General features: G+C 33.0%; 1 protein-coding gene across 17 annotated transcripts in view; it reads left to right on the forward strand.

Moving 5' to 3' along the window:
- The window catches only part of Tenm3 (teneurin transmembrane protein 3), a 2,430,710-nt gene that overhangs the window by 2,237,330 nt on the left and 173,279 nt on the right, over positions 1–20,101 (forward strand). For all 17 annotated transcript variants that reach the window (XM_078031007.1, XM_078031002.1, XM_078031009.1 and 14 more), the window contains one exon: positions 3,954–4,191. In XM_078031007.1, coding sequence (XP_077887133.1) covers positions 3,954–4,191 — 238 coding nt within the window. The remainder of the gene's footprint in view (positions 1–3,953; positions 4,192–20,101) is intronic.

Raw genomic sequence — 20,101 nt, forward strand, 5'->3', positions numbered from 1 at the left:
TTCAGCCCACCGATTCCTAATAGCAGAGTTGCTATCCAGGAAAATTTGTCAAAAGTTTCCATTCTGGCAGGGCTCAGTTAAAATGCCTTACTTTTGTTCAGAATTGAGGATCTGTAAATTGTCCAAACTAACAGGAATCTACCCTGTTATCCAGTAGTTTCTGTGGCTCCTATTACTTCCGTAATACAACTGTCAAAATACCTCACCCCTTATTCAGTGTCTACCAGAATGCAAGTCACCCTTGCTCATGATTTAACATGGGAACTAACAGTTTTAAGTGACACTGTTGAAGAGCTGAGTTGTTTGATGGCAAAGGGCAGAACAAAATGACCAAAGCCTTTTCTATCTAATCTCTATGATTGATAAAATGTGACTTTTAAAAAATATCTTCTATAAATTTCATTCAGCTAATCAAATGAAAACAAGCAACTGTTGGGCTTTCATTACAGTTACATGAACAGTAGGAAATTGCAAAAAGAAAAGGAAAAAGAGCAATCTGAGAAAAGGCACTGGTTGGGTGTAATCATATCTTGCTAACATAATGCCAAGAATTTTATTTATTCAAAAAGCAGAGAAGAATATTTTGATAATAAAAGGTTAGTTTCCAAAAGAAAGTTATCTTTTAATGCTGTGAGTATACAAATATTTCATTAAGAGCATATTTGATCATAAGCTTTAAAGTACAAGGAAAAAATACTTTTTGATAATATATTTAATATATATAAACTTTTTATATACTGTTGCACCTTATATATTTATATTTTATATATTATATATTTTATATAATCATTTCAGTATGTATACATCTTAATAGGTAGATTTTAAATACCAAGACAATTGCTATAGTTACAAAGAAATAGTCTTCAAAGCTAGTATCTGGGTTATGTGACATGATACCTGCTTGAATAAGATGACCAGTGCTGTTACTGCAGAAATGTCTTCAATCAATCAGTACAGTCTTAGGAGTCTTTGAAGTACAAAACTTAATGAAGGTACTAAAAAATCCAGAGAAATTTAAGCTAGAGTTCTTGCACTTCAGGATGTAAGTATCTGGTTGGGAAACAAGGAATGATTATGAATTAATCTTTCAATCAAAAGCAATATGGGTAGTTCCCACTTTTTACCACTTCAGTAATTTCTCATGTAATTCTTCACTAATATTCTGTCTTCCTTTCTGTCTATGCTTAACTTATAAAAATTTATATACTAATTCTATCTTGATTAAGTTGGTATGAACAAATACACATATAAGCTACCATTAGCCTAAACCTCAAGAACTAACATTAACCCTAGTTGAATTCTTGGATTTTCCTTCTGTTGTTCAGTCTACTACAGAACTTAAACTTCTGGCCACGAAGCCTGTCTCCCTGGGACTCTGCACTAATTCTATTCCTTCAACTTTTAGATACCTAGTATTTGTCATCTGGACTAGCTTTATTTATTAGTAATCCTGGTTAATCAAATCAAAGAATTCCCAACAGATAGAACACAGTGCTGAATTATCCTGGGTATCACTGGAAATAGTGTGGATCTTTGAATGGTGTCTTTTACACTGTAAGTTATCAATACATGCTGAAAAATGAATGAATGAACTAAGGAAAACCACAACATCACATTTTTGAAAACTTAAATGGAAGTTTTCCTCACTGGATATCTTTTAAGAATCCTAAATTAGCTTATTGAAATGTGTGATGACAATGGATCTTAAAAATTTCTTGATATTCAATAATGGTCTTAATATTCAAAATGCTTTATTTTACCAATTACACAATGTTTTCACCTCTTAGAGACTTAGCATATCAGTGGAACATACAGTGTAGGTAAAAGTTTGTGGAATAAATGGTCAAATACATGATTAATGAATGGTTGAATGGATTTCATTGAATCCTTAGAGTGCACTAAGACCTCTTTTTAGATCAGAAAAAAATGTATGTTATCATGATGACCAAAGTTTAGAACTTAAATTTGGTTTTCTGAATTCTAATATACTGCTCTTTACATAGTATAATATTTAATAAAGACTTCTTTTATATAACATGTAAAATATACAATTCTTTTTTGGCACCATGCTTAAAAACAACATAAGGTCATCTGATCCTATACTTCCTTTTAGGCATAGTCTTGTTTCCTTATTGTTTGAAATATTTCTTCCTTTTCTCCCTCTGTTTTTATTCCATTGACACCCACCTAATCTAGGCAATTCACTATGTCATTCTAAAAACAGCTTCTGGAAATACACCTTAAAGCCATTCATAGAGACTTTAATCTGTGCTGGGGGAGATCATACTAATATTTAGATGATACCTGGATAATTTTTCATTATTTTTAAATTTTTAGTTTCTTTTTTTTCTAATACAGTTAGAACTATATGTGGTGTTTTAACCCTCCCATTCTCTGAAAAGCTTATTTCAGTTTAACTATAGACATTCACAATTTATTGTGAGCACCAAACCAGTGACCCAAAGAGGATATGAGCAGTTTCTGGTATGGGGAACTTCAAGAATAGAGGCAGCACAAGGAATTAACTCTGTTTTCATATACTTAGGTATTATATATCCCTCACTTCAAGAGTGAGAAATTGTTAGTTATTAGATTATATGATATGGATTATTAGAGACCATTCAAAATGTGTGATAATTACTGATGTTATATGCTATGTGAGGAGTTATTTTTATTGTTGTACCCTGTAAAGAGGTTTGATAATACATATATTCAAACTATTAAATATGGATTCATTTCATGCATCTGGAATTACAGTGTTAGACTATGTTATTTGACTTAATAAGCACTGCTGGAATTCACGTTTTAGATGAAAGATAGTCCCTGTGTTTCCTATTCTCTTTTAATATGTGCATTTATATTAATAGCATGATTTAATGCATCACTTTAAAATTATATTGCATTTTAAACTGCATTTAGCAAAAAATCGACATCTTCTGCATGTGGAACTTTAATAAGTTTAGCATTAAATTAAAGAGTCATACATCTGTTTGGTAAAATGTAGTATTTGTCGATTCTAGCATGTCCAAAGCTAGATAATGAGATTGAAAAGTAGGTCTCAAAGGTTACATTAATTTGCAATTTTTAACTTCTGATTTAATAGCTTTAGGGATTTTACCATAGATACAACACAGCTTTGTGTTGTATCTATGATTCTGTTCTAGAAAAAAATATTTGTACCATTGACATGGCTTGAGTCTTTCTGGTCACCTATGACTTACTCCAAAATGTAGTTATACTACATACTGTGAAATTGGAAAATCTGTTCTGTGTGTGTTCTAATGGATGTAACGGTCATTAAGTATATGAGTCTTCTGACGTTGTAATCAGATGTGATTCAGTCTGTTAAGTATCCATGAAACAACATCTGCTTCACAGAGTGACCTTCTGCTAAAGAATACTTAGCGTCTATTAGTAGATCATAGTGCAGATCTGCCTTATTTGAAATGCACTAAACTAGAGTAGTCGACTGCTGTTTAGCAACTAGCTTGTAATAATTTATTGCAGTTAAATAAAGCTTAAAAAAACTCCATTAAATAATTATAGGGATTATATGCATTTCAAAAACCTTTGTGTTCTACCGAAATTACCCATTTAATTTCAGGGTTGGTTTGTTAAAAAAAGCTAAAGTCTAAAGGCACATTAGGGGAGCTGTCAGATGCTGTTTTCTGTAGGTGTTAATAAAACCAGATGAAAAAAAAAATCTGAAACAAATTAAAACCAAAAGCAATTTTGCCATCTGTTGTATATTAATTAGAACTTTATGTATCAAGGGTAAACTTGCTCTTAGAGAATGTCACTGAACACCCGCTTAATAGAATAATATGCAAATTTATTAGGTTACAGATTTATATGCAGTTTTTAATTCTAATTCGTCTACAGCAGATCCCCAAGAAATTGGTAGTGTGCATGGATATATATATCCATATGAGTTTTCTTTTCTCTTTTTTCAGAGCAACCTGCAAACAACCAAGGCCAGTCTACCCTGCAGCCTTTGCCGCCTTCCCATAAGCAGCACTCTGCACAGCATCATCCATCCATCACTTCTCTCAATAGAAACTCCCTGACCAATAGAAGGAACCAGAGTCCGGCCCCGCCGGCTGCTTTGCCCGCCGAGCTGCAAACCACACCCGAGTCCGTCCAGCTGCAGGACAGCTGGGTCCTTGGCAGTAATGTACCACTGGAAAGCAGGTAATGCCTGTGTTTGAGCCTCTTAGAGCATTTGATTGTTACACCACATGATGTACCTGCATAACTGGGCATATTCTACAGTAGTCAACAAGCCATTTTCATATATAAAATTTAAAAAGAAAATAGTCCACCTTTCCTTATTAAGAAAAATTTATTATACATAGATTTTCTGTGTTTTTCAGCTCCCGGTTATTGGTAATTGTTTAGTTACTGGGTCAGTAAGCTTTCCCATTCTTTTCATACATTTTGTTCCCACCGAGAGAGGAGAATAAATGACCTCAGTAAACTTCTTACTACTGTTTGGTTTTGGTTTTGTTTTCCTTTTCTTTTCTTCAAATTATCAGACTGGTAGAGAAAACAAAGGAGATATAAAATGTGATTTTCAGTCTCCTGACAGTTGGTTTAATGAACATATTTAACATCTTTTTGTTGTAGACATCCATAATCTCTTAAGACTATATTTATCTATTATATGGTGAAATCATAGTGTAATAATTAAGCACCAGTCAGATGACCATTTATAAAGGATATTTTTAGTTTCTTACAATATGGGGGAGATTGGACTTATTCTCTAAAGTTCCTTCCAGCCTTATTTCCTAAGACGTTCTATTAATTCTTGGACAATTCTAGTAGAAAATTCTTCCTTACAGTGAACAAAAATGTCTGTCTCTAAAAATTTTATCCTCTGATTGTAATCAGACAACTAGTAATCTGAAACTATACCAGACAGTTTTGTCCTATTTCTTTGATGGCCCATGGACCTCTCTTTGTCTTCCAGCGGAATGCATTACAATACTTATTACACATATACAGCACAATTTTTCATAGCAGATCCCCAGTATACACAGTATATTCACACCAATTCGTGTCTTCATACATGCACTTTGGACAATAATGATCCTCACATTCCATCCTTGTTAATAACCCTATGCCCCCTCCCTTCCCCTCCAACCCCTTTGCCCTATCTAGAGTTTGTCTATTCTTCCCATGTTCTTACTCCCTTTCCCACTATCTTTCTTTGTCATTGTTCGCCTTCTGATGATTGAGTTTCTGAAGTTATGACTTATAGCTCAAGCTGGCTAACAGGTGACTATCTGTTCATACAGAAGTGTAAATCAGTTAAAGCTGTGTTGAGCTAATCCATTTCAGTATTAAATACCTCTGGGTACTAAAATTTCACCTTTTACTTTGAACAGAACCTCAGTGGTCAGTGTCTCCTTTGTATTTTGAATTGGAGGATCTGCCCTTGGCAGCTTTGTAGCAAGATTCTCCTAACATGCTTGTTATTATTTATTTCTTCACTGCCCCAAGCTTTTATTAGACTCAAAGAAAAAGATATAAAAACTTAAAAATAGAAGACTCTGGACCTCTGAGAGAATGTCCCCCAGATGCCCTGCCCTGTAGAGCCTTTGGCTAACTGCCACATTTAAATTAGCTGCTGGATGAAGAAATTGTCTCAAAATGAATGAGCTGCTGTTTCTCCTCATTAGCTCTATGATCTACGCCACTTATGCCCTGAGGATGAGCTAGTAGGAGGTCCTCACAGTTAGTTGTCAACAATAAAAATCTGTCTTTTCTTTTACTCTTGACCTAAGAACAAGGTTCCAAAGAACTCTTATCTTTTTATCTATAGTGTCAGCCAAGAGTAGTTGAGTTTTATTGTTTATTTTGTATTATTGAACACTCTTCTGGGAGAAATTAGAAAGAGAAAGGAAAGCAAAAGTAGCCAAACAGCACCATTCTCTTTCTCTAGGACAACCAGTCATATATCCAGTTGGTTTTTCCTGAGGTTATTAGCATAGAGCTAAATTTACCCAGTGTAATTAATTAGTACACACTGAACAACTAATCAACACTGATTCACTATTGTCATTTGGAAAAATTTTGTTAGGAAAAAGTAATTTTCCAGTTGAGTCATCAAATTGAATATGGATAATTGCATTGTAGTTGACAATAATTGTTTTGACAAATATTTATGAAATATGTCAAATTAAACCATCAGAAACATGTCTAATTTTAGTGATGTTGTATAGCAGAAAAGCTTTGCAAACTGTCAATAAAAGAGTTAGTATTCCTTGAAGGCATGTGTTATAGTGAAAAGATTTGGAATAAATGTGAGAAAGAATTTATTCTTGTTATTCCTGAAATTATACTAATGAATATTGGTTGGAGGGAGATTTAGGAAAGGAAGTGGCTCATTAGAAGACAGTCAATCCATGGTACATGTAAAGTTATAGCTGATTTCTCCACATTCAGACCATACAAGAAATTATTCCTCAGGGATGTATGTAGCTCAGTGGTAGAGCACTTGCCTAGTGTGTCCCAGGCCCTGGGTTTGATCCCTAGTACTGCCCTCTCAAAAAAAGGAAAGAAAGGAAGAAATCATTCTCAAGGTGACTAGTTACTGAGATTTTTCTTCCAGTTTAAAGCTATACCATTAATAATCCACCAATTGAATTACATTATATAGTATTATGAATTGCTGTAGGGGAAAAAGCAGTTGATATTATCTCACTAATGAATAGAAATATAAAATAGAAATACAAAAACTGTGTGTCACGTTAACAAATTTTAATCTGTAATATAGTTTTATCATTTTCTCGTTATCCATTGTTCACATTTTATAGTATTGCTAATCAGAAGAAATAATTTTCAACTTGCAGGTACTCAGTGAATCAACCTAAGCAGTGAAGTGAAAATCTCCCACTGTACCAACACAGTACTACTGTGGTTTCTTTAATAGTCTCACTTGGTTGGAACTCTTGAGGTGAAGAACCAGTCTTATTTATCATTGATTTTTCCTTTTTTAGTTAAGGTTCCCTATTGAGTATGATTCTCAGGCTTGGTTTCAGCTATATTAACAACTTTATCCAGACTTACATCTGCCTTTAACTATTTTTAAATCCAATGTATAGTTTCATCTATGGCAGTTATTTGAATCTGTACATATACTCATTAATTCTCACTTTTCTGAAACCATCATCAAAAGGTTATAAGATATAAAGTATAAAATTCAGTTATATGTAGATAGAAATCTAGGTTTTCCTTCTCTTAATCTCTTCCCCTTTCTCCTTTGAGCACATTTTCATAATAGTTGGTTATAAAATGAAAATCTCAGTAATTTGGAGATTTGCAGTTTATATGAATGGGTAGAGAAAGCATAAAACATTTTCCACCTTGTCTTGTATTTCAGTGTAGCTTTTATTTTGATTTATTAGAAAGCATTTTTTCCCACCAGTTTCTTGCTTCTATAAAAATGTTTATTTCCTTTCTCTAATGAATTTAACATTTGCTTCTCCTGAAGACAATCAATATTATCATGTACTGTACACTTCTACTCAGTAATAAGTAGCTCTCGTCTATAATCTTCAGTGAGTTTTAGGGCTACTAGAATCACATCAAGATCTAAATAAGCATTTGCAGTTGATAAGCAAATTCTTATTATTATATCATTTTTCTATAACAATCACTGCCTACACATAATACCAAATACTTGCTTATGGTTTTCCTTAAAATTCCTTTTCCTTAAGCTATTTTTTTAGAGTTTGGATAATTCACTTTTAAGGTACTTGAAGGCCTATAGCTTGTCCTTTGTTTATTTTATACTTCAGCTGATTCAATATGTAATAATAGCTGCTGCAAGAATACAGAGCAGTTGAGGAAAAACTTAGAATTGACTTAGTATAGAGGTAGCACTTAAAGGTATAGTACAGTAACTCTCATTGAGAAGCCTTGACCTTCATCAATTGTAAAGTTAATTGCCTTCAAGTTCCTCATTTATATATGTGAATTAAGTAGCTTCATAGTAACCTATTTGATGTTAACAAAATGGTTCATTTGTAACCATTTAATAAAAGATTTATTAAAGTCTTGTTTTATTATGAAGTCTACTTTGGCATTGATAGTTCATTAGTTATGTTCCCATAGCTTTTTACCGTGCAGTTTATAATGCTTTGCTAATTATTAATGTATGAAATTGCATATTAGATTACATCTTTATTAGTGCATTTTTAATTTAAATATTGACGTGTCCTAGGTAGCTTTAATATGAGATCAATTGCTGCATCTTTTAAAAAGATGGAATACCTAAACAGAAGTATTGTCTACTAAGATATTATCCTTATTTCTCTCTTTTCTCTTCACTTTAAAGTGGTTCTAGGGAAAGGCAAGGCAATCATACAAAAACCGGGTCTGAATCAGCCTTGCCTATAAAAACTGTGGGCACCACATTTTGACCTTATGGCACCAGGGGAAAACATTACCAAGTGAAAAACTGTGCCCCACCTACCTACTGAGAACCAACTACCATTAGGAAGGTAGTAAGTGGTAAGATCTTTCATAATTAAAGATATAGATAGCTTCAAGTGAAATATGCCTGGGAAGGTAGCCTGTTGACTTTAATTGACCAACTAATGCCATATCTTTTTGTTAAACATAGCTTGGGGAGACCCTGGATTACCTGGGGGGAAAATATCACACAATATGGAAAAGAGATATAAAAATAAAATAGTTAAGGTTACTGAAAACAAATTTCAAAATTGGACCTGGGCCTAAGTTTACTCATCTAAACTTATGATAATGGTCAGTTGGAAAAACCAGGCATCATGATACACACCTGTAATCCCAGCTACTCATACGGCTGAGGCAGGAGAATCACAAGTTCAAGGTCAACCTGGGCAACTTAGCAAGACCCTGCCTAAAAATAAAATTTAATAGATCTAGGGATATAGCTCAGAGGTAAAATACTCCTGAGTTCAATACCCAGTACCATGCATACACACACACACACACACACACACACACACACACACACACACACACGTCATATTCTGGTTCTCTTAAAATATGGCATCTTGAATAATTACAGTATTTCTCAAAAGGTCTGTAAGGAGATATGTATGTATTTGTAACAATAATAGAAGGAGGAAATATAATGTACAAGAATTTGCTAAGTGTCATGTATATTTAAGGGCTATTTCAAGTTGTCTCTTTAAAACTGCCTAGTAAAGCCAGGCACAGAGGCTCTGCCCATAACCCCAGCTACCAAGGAGGCTGGGTCAGAAGGATCACAAGTTTGAGGCCAGTCTGGACAATTTAGTGAGACCTTTCTCAAAAAAAAAAAAAAAAAAATTAAAGGGTTGTAGATGTAACTCAGTGGTATAGCATTCCTGGGTCTTAATCCCCAGTACTACAAATAAAATAATAATAATGAATTTTAAAAACCTACACTGTTAGAGGAGGATAATTCAGGAAGCTACTGTAGGCCTAATTCAGTGCCTAAGCTCTGTAGTGACCATGTAATTCATCATCAAGACTAGGACAGTTCTACAGAATAAACTAATGTTTTTCTGGACAAAGAGGGCCAGTGTTACCAAAGTTTTGCTCCCAAGAATAAAGCTTATTTAAGCCTGTAGTTTCTTATACCTAGGCAAATAAGAATATGATCAAATGTAAGAGGCACCTTTGGTCTAATACAGGTATGACTCTGGATTTGAATTTTCCTGATTTCTATTGCCAATTTATAGCAAATAATTTACCTTTTATTGTCTCCTTCACAGAGAAAGTTTCTTTGACCTCCAAAACATGTAGTTCCCAAAGTAAATGTAATGTATTTGTCTATATTTTCTTCTCACAGTATCTAAAGAAAAGGGGAAACTTAAATTGAAGAGAGTATATTAAATATTATTCAAGAAGTTCAAGTGTTTAAATATAAAATATTAGATTTAAAGGTAAATCTGTATTCACAAAAGTGTAAAACAAAAATAAAGTTTGGTTCTGAATTTATAATAAAGAATGAACTTCCATCCATGTATCTCCATTGGCATTATAATTGAGGCTTCCCAAACCATTCTTAACACTGAACTAAAAAACTTTCATTCTAATCACATGTGAAACTAAAATTCAAAGATGGTCACTACAATTAGGAAAGCAAAACCATAATTTTTTTAAAATGTGAGATTATTATTAGCTGTTTGTAATGCTGTAGCTTCACTTGGTTGTTTAGCCTAAATCATGCCAATAATTAAAATGAGAAAGTAGGCTGTAATAGTAGCTCTAAAATGAAGGTAAACCTAGTAGATATAGTAGGGATACATGACAGTGTAACATCGTGAGAAGAGCAAGTGCTTTGCTGTCAGATAAAACTGGCTCTTAACCCTAGTTCCACTGTTTTAACTGTGTGATCACCTACACATTATTTAAATCTGAGGTCAATTTCCAATGCAATAACAATTCTCCACAAAATAAGGTTGTATTCAATGGAATAATGGTGGTAAAACCCCCTGGCACATGATAGTTGCCCCATTAATGTTTTTAAAAATAATGACCAAATGACAACAATTGCCTAGGAAAGGGCACCTCATTGGCTAAGTGTTGAATGAATATCATTTATCAGAGAGTAGCTCTCCTCTTTCCAAATGATAAGAACATATTTTTCTTTTGTTTTATTTATGTATAACTTTTATTTATGTAGTAGGGAGGCCAGACATAAATGAAGCCTTAATTAATTTTGCCAGGACAAAATTTCTTGGTTTTCTCACTTCTTTTCTTGAAAAGAAGTAGGTGAATTCTTATAGGCAAGAACCCCAAGTATGATAATTTTGTTCTTAAGAAGAAAAAAATCTTCAAATAATAATGAAAGACAACTATTCATATACTTGAGATGTTTAATTAACTTAAGTAGTAAATGTTTGGAATGAATCAATAAAAGCCTTGAAAGATGCATTGTCTCCACATCAGTCAGAAAGTAGACCCCAGTTTTATTTAAGGTGTTGAAAGCTTCAGGTGTATTTTGTGCCTGATGAAGGTACTGTACAATAGAGGGGAGTCTTATTTTGTTTAATTAGCGTGAACCAGTTTCTTTTTAATAGCAATTAAAACACCAAGAAAGTATGCATTAATCATTAACTATAGACCTTCAATTATTTCTGCAAGCATAATTTCACTAAATTGCAATACTGTATATCCTGGTAATGTTTGGTTCTGGATAACCAGTAATCTGGATAAAATATTCATATATGATAACCTTAATTTCCATAGTACCTAGGGAAATGAATTCTTAATTACTCCTGACACATTTCTAGTCACTTCTCTGTGAACATGATCAAAGTAAAAGGTCATGGATGCCTTTACTCTGGTCATAGTTAATGGCTGTGATTTAATCATTATCTCTTTCTGAATATGACCTCTTCATTTTGAAGCACCCTCATTCTCTTCCTCAGCAACTATTTTGTGAGGCTGTTTTAAAAATCCTTTTGCCTTCACTAAATTGTCTGTGAATATGTCTCAATCATCTTTACTCTGTATATTTTTGTATATTACATGTGTGTGTTTTATCACTACCTAAAATTATTGCTACCTGATGATTTTATCTTTTCCTAGAATTAATTTTTGTTCAATTTTAAAGCTGTCTTTTTTCTCCAGAATTTCATCCTCTGGTTTCATCACCAATTAATATATACCCTGTCAAAGATAATTGCTTATCTATTCCAGCATTTTTTCATTTTTCCTTAATATACTCTTGCCTATTTTATTTCTTTCTTCTTTTATTTCATACCTGAGGTAAAACTTGTTTTCTATTACACTATTCTGAGAGCCTTTTCTTCTTAGCCCATAAGATTAAATTCTTGGACATGCAATTAACCACCTAAGCTTAATAAATTCTATGTGATAACCCCTCTGATTCTGCTCTGACCCTCTTTATGATTTTGTAACATCTCACTTCATATTCTGAACCACTTAAAATGCTACCACCCAAAATCATCTTATTCCAATTACATCCTATACTAATATACTATCGATGTGTTCTTGTCCTGGTATACTGGGAAAGCATTGGTTTTGAGACAGATCTCTATTAAAATCTCAACATCTGTCTAGCCATGTAACCTTAGTCTGAGTACTCATACATTTTTATCTTTTTTCTTCATAAAATTGGATGGGTAATTCTTCCTCAAAGATTTTATAAGGGGCTAGGGATATAGCTCAGTTGGTAGAGTGCTTGCCTCCCATGCAGAAGGCCCTGGGTTCAATCCCCAGCACCAAAAAGAAAGAAAGAAAGAAAGAAAGAGAGAGAGAGAGAGAGAGAGAGAGAGAAGAAAGAAAGAAATTTGGGGCTGGGGTTGTGGCTCAGTGGTGGAGTGCTTGCCTAGCACACATGAGGCCTGGGTTCGATCCTCAGCACCATATAAAAATGAAGTAAAGATATTGTGTTCACCTACAGCATATTCCAGCAAACTGGTAGTGGTTGTAATTTTACATTGTAAGTAAACAGAAAAAAATTCACTTTGGAACCATGTTTAGGGAAACCCTTAAGCAACTTAGAAAGTGAGAAATTGTTTTAGAGGACATGTATTATTTTTGCAACATTATATATTCTGAATTATATATTGGTGGAAATATTTCCAAATTTAACTTTTACAAATATTCTCTCTGAAGTAGTTTTTTTTCTAGAAAAGCACTACTTAGACATTCTTGAATATTTTGAATGGATAAATTATTAATTTTTGATTAATATATGCTTGGTAGCACTCACCAACAGAGAAAATATCACCAAATTAGAACACTTCTTATATATTTATCTTATATTTTTTCTTATATATTTATCTTATATTATGGTTTGGATATAAGTGTCCCCCAAATGCTGCTGTGCTAATGCAGGAATGTTCAGAAGTAAAATGATTGGATTGTGAGAGCTGTAAACTAACTAGTCCATCTGAGTTTGAATAACCGACTGGTTGGTAACTGTAGGCAGGTGAAGTGTGACTGGGGAAGTGGGTCATGGAGGGTAGGCCCTGGAAGAATTTCCTCTTCCCTGTGGCCCCTTCCCCTGTCTTTCTCTGCTTTTTGGCTGCCTGCAGGTGAGTCGTACTCCTCCACAACTCCCCTTTCACCAAGATGTGTTGTCTCACCTTGGGGCCAGACCAGTAGAGTTGGCAGAACCTGAACTAAATCTCTAAAATCATGACCCAAAATAAACTTTATCTCCTCTAATTTGTTCTTGTCAGATATTTTGGTCGAATAGATGCAAAGATGCTAACACCTTATTTAGAAGGTTTCTACCTCTTCATGTACTTAGCCATGAGACAACTAGCCAGCCTTTATGAGGTTAAAAAAATATTTTCAAGATCATGCTACAATTCATCCCAAAATATTGTGAAGAATCTTGTATTACATTAAGCACACACAAATGCAAAATCCAAGAAGTGAGGGTATCACTGCCATTTCCTCTGCTTTTAACCTCCTCTCAGAATTTCTCATTAGACATTAGTAAGGGACTTTCCAACAAAAGTGCTTAGGGCAAGCTCACTGCCATCAAAATATTGTAAAAGTTTAATATCTTTCTAATTTTTTAGATAAGAGGTAAATGCCAGATTGATATATAATAGTTAAAATAGGAGCTTGGAAACTTTTTTATCTCACTGGTTTATATTTTAAATAAGTTAAGGTAGCTACCACATAGAGACTATGTAAGTTTTGGGGCCAAAAAGTCCTGGTTTTCCCCTATACAATGTTTGACAAATTCATTAAATCTCTATCTTTCTATCTTAAAATAGTAGATTATGGGGTTGCGGGGAGTAATTCTGTGGTAGAATTCTTCCTTAGCATATGTGAGGCCCTGGGTTAAATCCTCAGCACTAATAACAATAAATAGTAGATTTAATAATACATACACACACACACACACACAATTGAGATTTTGTAGAGCTCAAATTTGATAATATTTTCTTGTCATATGGTAAGTAGGTGTCCAGTAAGCTTACTGAAACCCCTCCCCTCTCTTTGAACTGATTGTGCTGTTCTGTTTTGTCATCTACTTCTTGTTCACTGTCACATGCATCTCAGGTTGGTAGTTAACTAGGATGCCTTCAGTGTTTCATACAATCTTTCATTCTTCAAAGATTTACATCTATACCTGAAATTCTTTGTTTATCTTGCTCATCCTTCTCAAATGTATTGAAAAAACTTTTCTGACAATTTTAGGCATAAAAGGTCATCATTAATTAAATGAATTAATAATTAAATGGATGAAGTCTTGACCAATAGCACATAGGAATTTTAAGATGTTCTTTTTATCTGAATTTTAATATACTTAGTATATAATAACTACTATACCAACAGAAGATGTAATTGATATATTAAAACATGTAAGAAATCTCTAATATAGATTTTTATACTTGAAGCCATGGCTACGACACTAAAATAACTAAAATGTGAAATAACTAAAATGTTAAAACTATTTGAGCCTTTTTAATAATGGTTAAAACAAAAACAGTAATTTCTGCAAATTGTTGTTGTTCAGTTCTTAACATTCCCCCCAAAAAATCTATAACATGCTTTTGCTTGACTATAGACATGTCTAACTTAAATAAGTCATAATAGAAATGTTTTGTTTCAGAATGTAGCTTCATACCATGTTCATCTGTGATTATATTTAATTTTTATATAACTGTCTTACTTGCTTAAGACTGTGAAAACTAAGTGTGAAAGTAGAGAACATAACTAAATGAATTGTCCTCCAATCTGCTTAACAGTTTCTAGTATTTTCCCTCCTACTTTTCCCAGAGATTGGTTAAAACACCATATTGTACTTCCCATAAACATGTTTTCACATTCAATATAATTACTAATTGTTAAAGTGTATAATGACAGATGTTGCAAATTTTATGTAAAATGTTAAAAACAGCTTGTGTCTCAAACATTTTTTTGAATAATTATTGATAGTTCATATTAACTCAGGTAGCAATAGTGAAATCTATCTTGTTTATAAGCTTTTCATTTAAGACATTTTTCTTGCTTAGATCACCTCCCAGTGTGAAAGTTGTCCAAAGATAATAGCACATCAATTCAAAAGTGTAATAGATTTGAGACCACAACATGCTATCAGCATGAAGTAGTAGTTTATCAGTCTCACTAATGCACTGTGTCACAGCCAGAATTGTTATATATTTGTTCTTTTGTTTTCATGTCAAAATATATAATTTACAGCCTAATGTTGATTGCTTACAAGGGGTATGTTTAATTTTCTTATTTAAAATATTTTTTTAAAGTGCGTATCAGAATTTTAGGTTATAAAAAAGAAGAGCCATTTTAATTAGGAGTCTAAAATATTTTATTTTTGTAATTGCAAATTATAATACTATATAATTTTATAACTAAATTTATAGTAATAATACCTTTATATTAGAAGCAAAATAATCAATCCATTGAACAATTCCCGGCATTTCTTAGAAAATTTACACATACATACTCACGCACAAATCTGCTTTCCTTTTCCAGAATCACCCTTCTTAAAAATTATGATGAAATTATTGAAATACAAACACAAATATTAAATTTTAGTTTATTATTGATTCACCATAGTTATGTTTTACTATTTTTTAACTGTTTCACCTTTTCAGTCCAACCTCGAGACACAATTTCTACCTGCCATTTGCAAATTTTAATCTTAGTTAGAGCTTTTGTCAAGTACTTAGTGCTACATTGGTCACTGAAGAAGTTAGTTAAAAACTGGTCCTCTTAATACTTCTTACTTTCATCACAGCAGTTGAGTACTCTTCTAGTGCTCCTGCTTATACCATCTCCAAAGAATGTTTTAAAATAATTTCTAAAGGATAAAAGAAAATACTTTCTCCTTAACTGTAATTTTAGAAATTCATTGTTTTTGCAATTAGGCTAGTATTTTGCTTCTATTTAACTTGAGTAAGAGAATTTTTGTCATTACATTATTTAATAGATAGGAAACTACCAGAGCTTTTACTTTTGTTGGGGTGTGGTAGTGTACCACTGTGGCGGGTACTGGGAGGATCACTTTGAGTGACAATACTTTGTCCTCAGCAATTTCAAAAAAGGAGAAAAGTTCAGCAGGAAGTATGTCATGCAGCAAAAATATTTTATTTCTTTTCTTCTCAAAAAAACAGATATATAAAGGGAGTAAGGAGATTGTATTTATTTATGTGTGTGTCTATATAGACAATGTTCAAGATATTCAGTATTAAGGTTTCCAGAAGAGTCTCTGTAGGAGATAAAGAGAATGATTAATAGCTTTTCCTTGTATAAATTTTAATATGGGTAATATATTAAAATATTTTTAGAAGAAAAAAGAATAGATAAAAATTACCCCAGTGAGAAAGGTTAAGGGTAGAAAAATAGCATTATGTAGAAAGTAATGAAACATTTTGGAGAGTTATAAATGCCCATGGTGAATTTTCAGTTTGGCTTATATATGGATCAGAAGTCCAAGTATTAAGTTCAAGGAGAAAGGGAAAGAAACCCCTCCTCCTAAGGAAGGTACTTGTGAAATAGGGTACTTTGCTGGTGGATATTTTAAAAGCATATGGAAATACTATACTATAGGAAATGAAGAAGAACCAAAGCATACTAGATGCTGGTGTCTCCTTTGGACATGGAGGATCAATAAACATGATAGTTAAAAGTTGCCCGAACATTAGAAAGGATAAGGGAACCACTTAAGGAAATCTTAACTAATCCGAGGATTGGGAGTGGGGAATAAAAAGGAGAGATGTTGAAAGTAGAAAAATTCAAAGTGTGATGACATAGAGCAATGAAAAATGTTGAAGCCATTTGACTCCGAGGTCAGATGGTTTGGGCCTTATATTCTACAAATTTTATTTGTTCTAAATTAACTACTCAAAGGATTACTCAGTGACTTTCTAAGCATCAATCTTTTGAATTGATTTTCTGATATGTTATACAGTCTTAAAGGTAATCTTGGCATTAAACTGAAGTTAAGAAACTAATGTGCCAATATCCTACTGCAGTGGTTCTCCAAGTGTGGTTGCCGGACCTGTATCAGTTGCTGAGGTTCCTGCTGACCCAGACTTGTAGTTTAACAAGTCTACCAGGTGATTGTTATGCAGGACAGAGCTTTAAAAAATGATTTCTCAGTCCATTTCTGCCCCTATTTGTGACCTAACCCTCATAAGCCTTACCAAAACTTGTGATTCTGTAATCTATTTGGTTGTACTGTTTTTGTGTAAAAGATGGGTTACTATGGAATGCCTTTTGCATACTACTGCAGGTACTAGTATGGATGGGTTTGCCCCTGAAATTTCACAGCAGGGTTTTTTAATATCTTAGAAATTTTACAGAACTTCTGAGGGCTAGCATCCTCAGCCAATAGATAATTTCTTTCCAAATAGCAAAGCATTTAAACACAGTAAGTAATTGTACAAGATGTTTCAGGATGTTTTGAAAAGAATTAGCCAAAAAGTACCAGAAATAACTATGGAATGCCTTTTGCATACTACTGCAGGTACTAGTATGGATGGGTTTGCCCCTGAAATTTCACAGCAGGGTTTTTTAATATCTTAGGAATTTTACAGAACTTCTGAGGGCTAGCATCCTCAGCCAATAGATAATTTCTTTCCAAATAGCAAAGCATTTAAACACAGTAAGTAATTGTACAAGATGTTTCAGGATGTTTTGAAAAGAATTAGCCAAAAAGTACCAGAAATAATCAGGAACCAAAACGTAAATAAGAATGGGTAATTTTCTGTATAGATTTCCTTTTTTTCATTTTCTGTTTAATAGCTTCAAGAAATCTTATATTTCTTTTCATTATTATGTAAAGCACATACTTTAAGCTGCTTTTTTGGCCTTTTAATCAGTTATAAACATGTTGCTAAATCTACATTTAACAGATAATCCAATTGTCTTTAGAACTTAAAATTCAGAATTTGATGGTGAAAATTCTGAAGACTGATAAGCACAGGTTTTAAGTGTTCAAGATATTTGAGTGATAGTTAATATCTTTTAGGTACATCATTTCTTTCAAATACATACTGACAAATATTTGGGGCTGATTTACTTTCTGTACTATTTAATAAATATACTCTCAATTAAATACTACAATATAGACACTAACACAGTAACAATTAAATATCGTACATTTTAACAATTCTCTTTAAGTATCTTAAAATGCACTCAAACTGTCCATTGTTTTGACATCAGGTGTCTAAAACTATTTTTAACTCAATGGTTAATTTTAACCTTCATATATTTCCAGGTAAATTTAATCCATAAGTATGGGATTCATTTGCTTTAGATCTGAAAATGTCATTTTGGAAAAGTCGTTTGATGTTGAGGAAATCTTGTGAGACCTTTATTAAGCCTTTTAAATCCAGAAAGTTATATTTTGCCAGAAGGAGGAAAAAAAAAAAACTTACACCTCAAAAATTTCTTACCTCTTAAATGAAAACTTTGAATATTGAAAAGTTTGTAAATTTGGCCAAATCTAGCCAATCATTCTTCTCACTGGCAAATTGCCCTTGAAATCAGAGTATCTAATTTGAAGAAAACAATCTGACTCCTAGGTGCTTTTTATTGATTTGCCTACAAACATCAATAGAAAGCAGGACTTTAGGACATTTTACTGAAACAGTTCACATTTGGTTTAGTGCAAATTAGGCCCTCTGTCCAACAAAAAATCTGGGAAGAGGAAGAAAGTGTCAGTATTTCCTTGCAATAGTGCTATATATGATATAATAGATGTGATATGAAACAGAAGTATCTTTCCAGGTGTCTGTATATCACTACTAAAGATTTCAACTGTGCCTAAGGGACAGGAGCTGAGCACCAACTGCTCTACTCTTCTTATTCCAATCATTTGTTTTGTTAATCTCTTAAAAAGGTTTTTAATACCATATAAAACACTGAATAAAACAAATTATCATCTATGCATATAACCACTTATGAAGTTATTCTAATTAAAACTTCATTCAGTAGTTGCATACTTTCTGTTTGACTTTTATTTTCCATCTTAATATCCCATTGAGGAAATGAGTGAAATCACTTTGAATAATGCTGTAACACATTTTCCAGGGATACTTTTCATTTGGGTCCCTATAATTTCTAACTTATTAAACCATTTATTTGACATTAGAGGAATAATGTTATTATATTAATCCCATGAACAAAAATACTATTATTAACCCATTTTTTCTAGTGACATGTATAAGCTTTTTACTCATTTAATTTTGTTTTTAATAGTAGTATCTTCTTAAATAAGCATTAACATATTGATATTATATATGATGTAAAACTGAAAAACACATTTAAATCTAAATAATTTATCTTGCTTCTAAAAATCTTACGATAGTAATTTCTGTGGTTATTACTTTGAAAGACAAAAATCAATGAAAAGTGAAGTTACATACCTGATAAGAAATGGGGTTTTAAAAAAAGTAAAATATTATAAGATATAACTACAAGCGCCCTGAGATATGAGTAGATAGAATTGAATGCTAAGTGTGTGGAAGTAACCTGATACACTACGCAGGTCAGACATTTAAAACTTAACATTTCAGGCCAGGCATAGTTGGGCACACGTGTAATCTCAGAAAGTCCAGAGTCTGAGGCAGAAGGATCACAAGTTCAAAGCCAGCCTCAACAATTTAGCAAGACCCTGCCTCAAAATAGAAAAAAAAAAATTAAAGACCGGAGGTGAATTTTTAAAAAATGACTAGTGATGCAGCTCAGTGATAAAGTACCCCTGGGTTCAGTCCCCAGTACCCAAATAAAACAAAACAAACAAAAACATGATATTTCATTTGAGGTAGAAGAATATTTGAAATGAAAATGTTACTTTTGCTTCTTCTGTGCCTTCAACAAATAGATTGAAAGAAGGAAGTTGAGGTATAAGACCATAGAACTTATATACCTTCTAAGGAAAAAAAAGAAGGAAGGAAGGAGGGAAGGAAGAAAGGAAGGAAAGAAGGAAGAAAGGGGAGGACGGGAGGGGGAAGAAAGGGAAAAGGAGGAAAGGAAAGGAAGAAAGCAAAGAAAGCAATAAAGAAAAAAATGCAGGATTCTCTGACAGGCTGAACCACCCCCCCTGCCCCTAGTGGGAAAGGGAGGGAGAATGCAAGAAGAAAGAGTAACTGAAAATTACCTT

This window comes from Ictidomys tridecemlineatus, chromosome 14 (genome assembly GCF_052094955.1).
Source record: "Ictidomys tridecemlineatus isolate mIctTri1 chromosome 14, mIctTri1.hap1, whole genome shotgun sequence".
NCBI classification, from domain to species: domain Eukaryota; kingdom Metazoa; phylum Chordata; class Mammalia; order Rodentia; family Sciuridae; genus Ictidomys; species Ictidomys tridecemlineatus.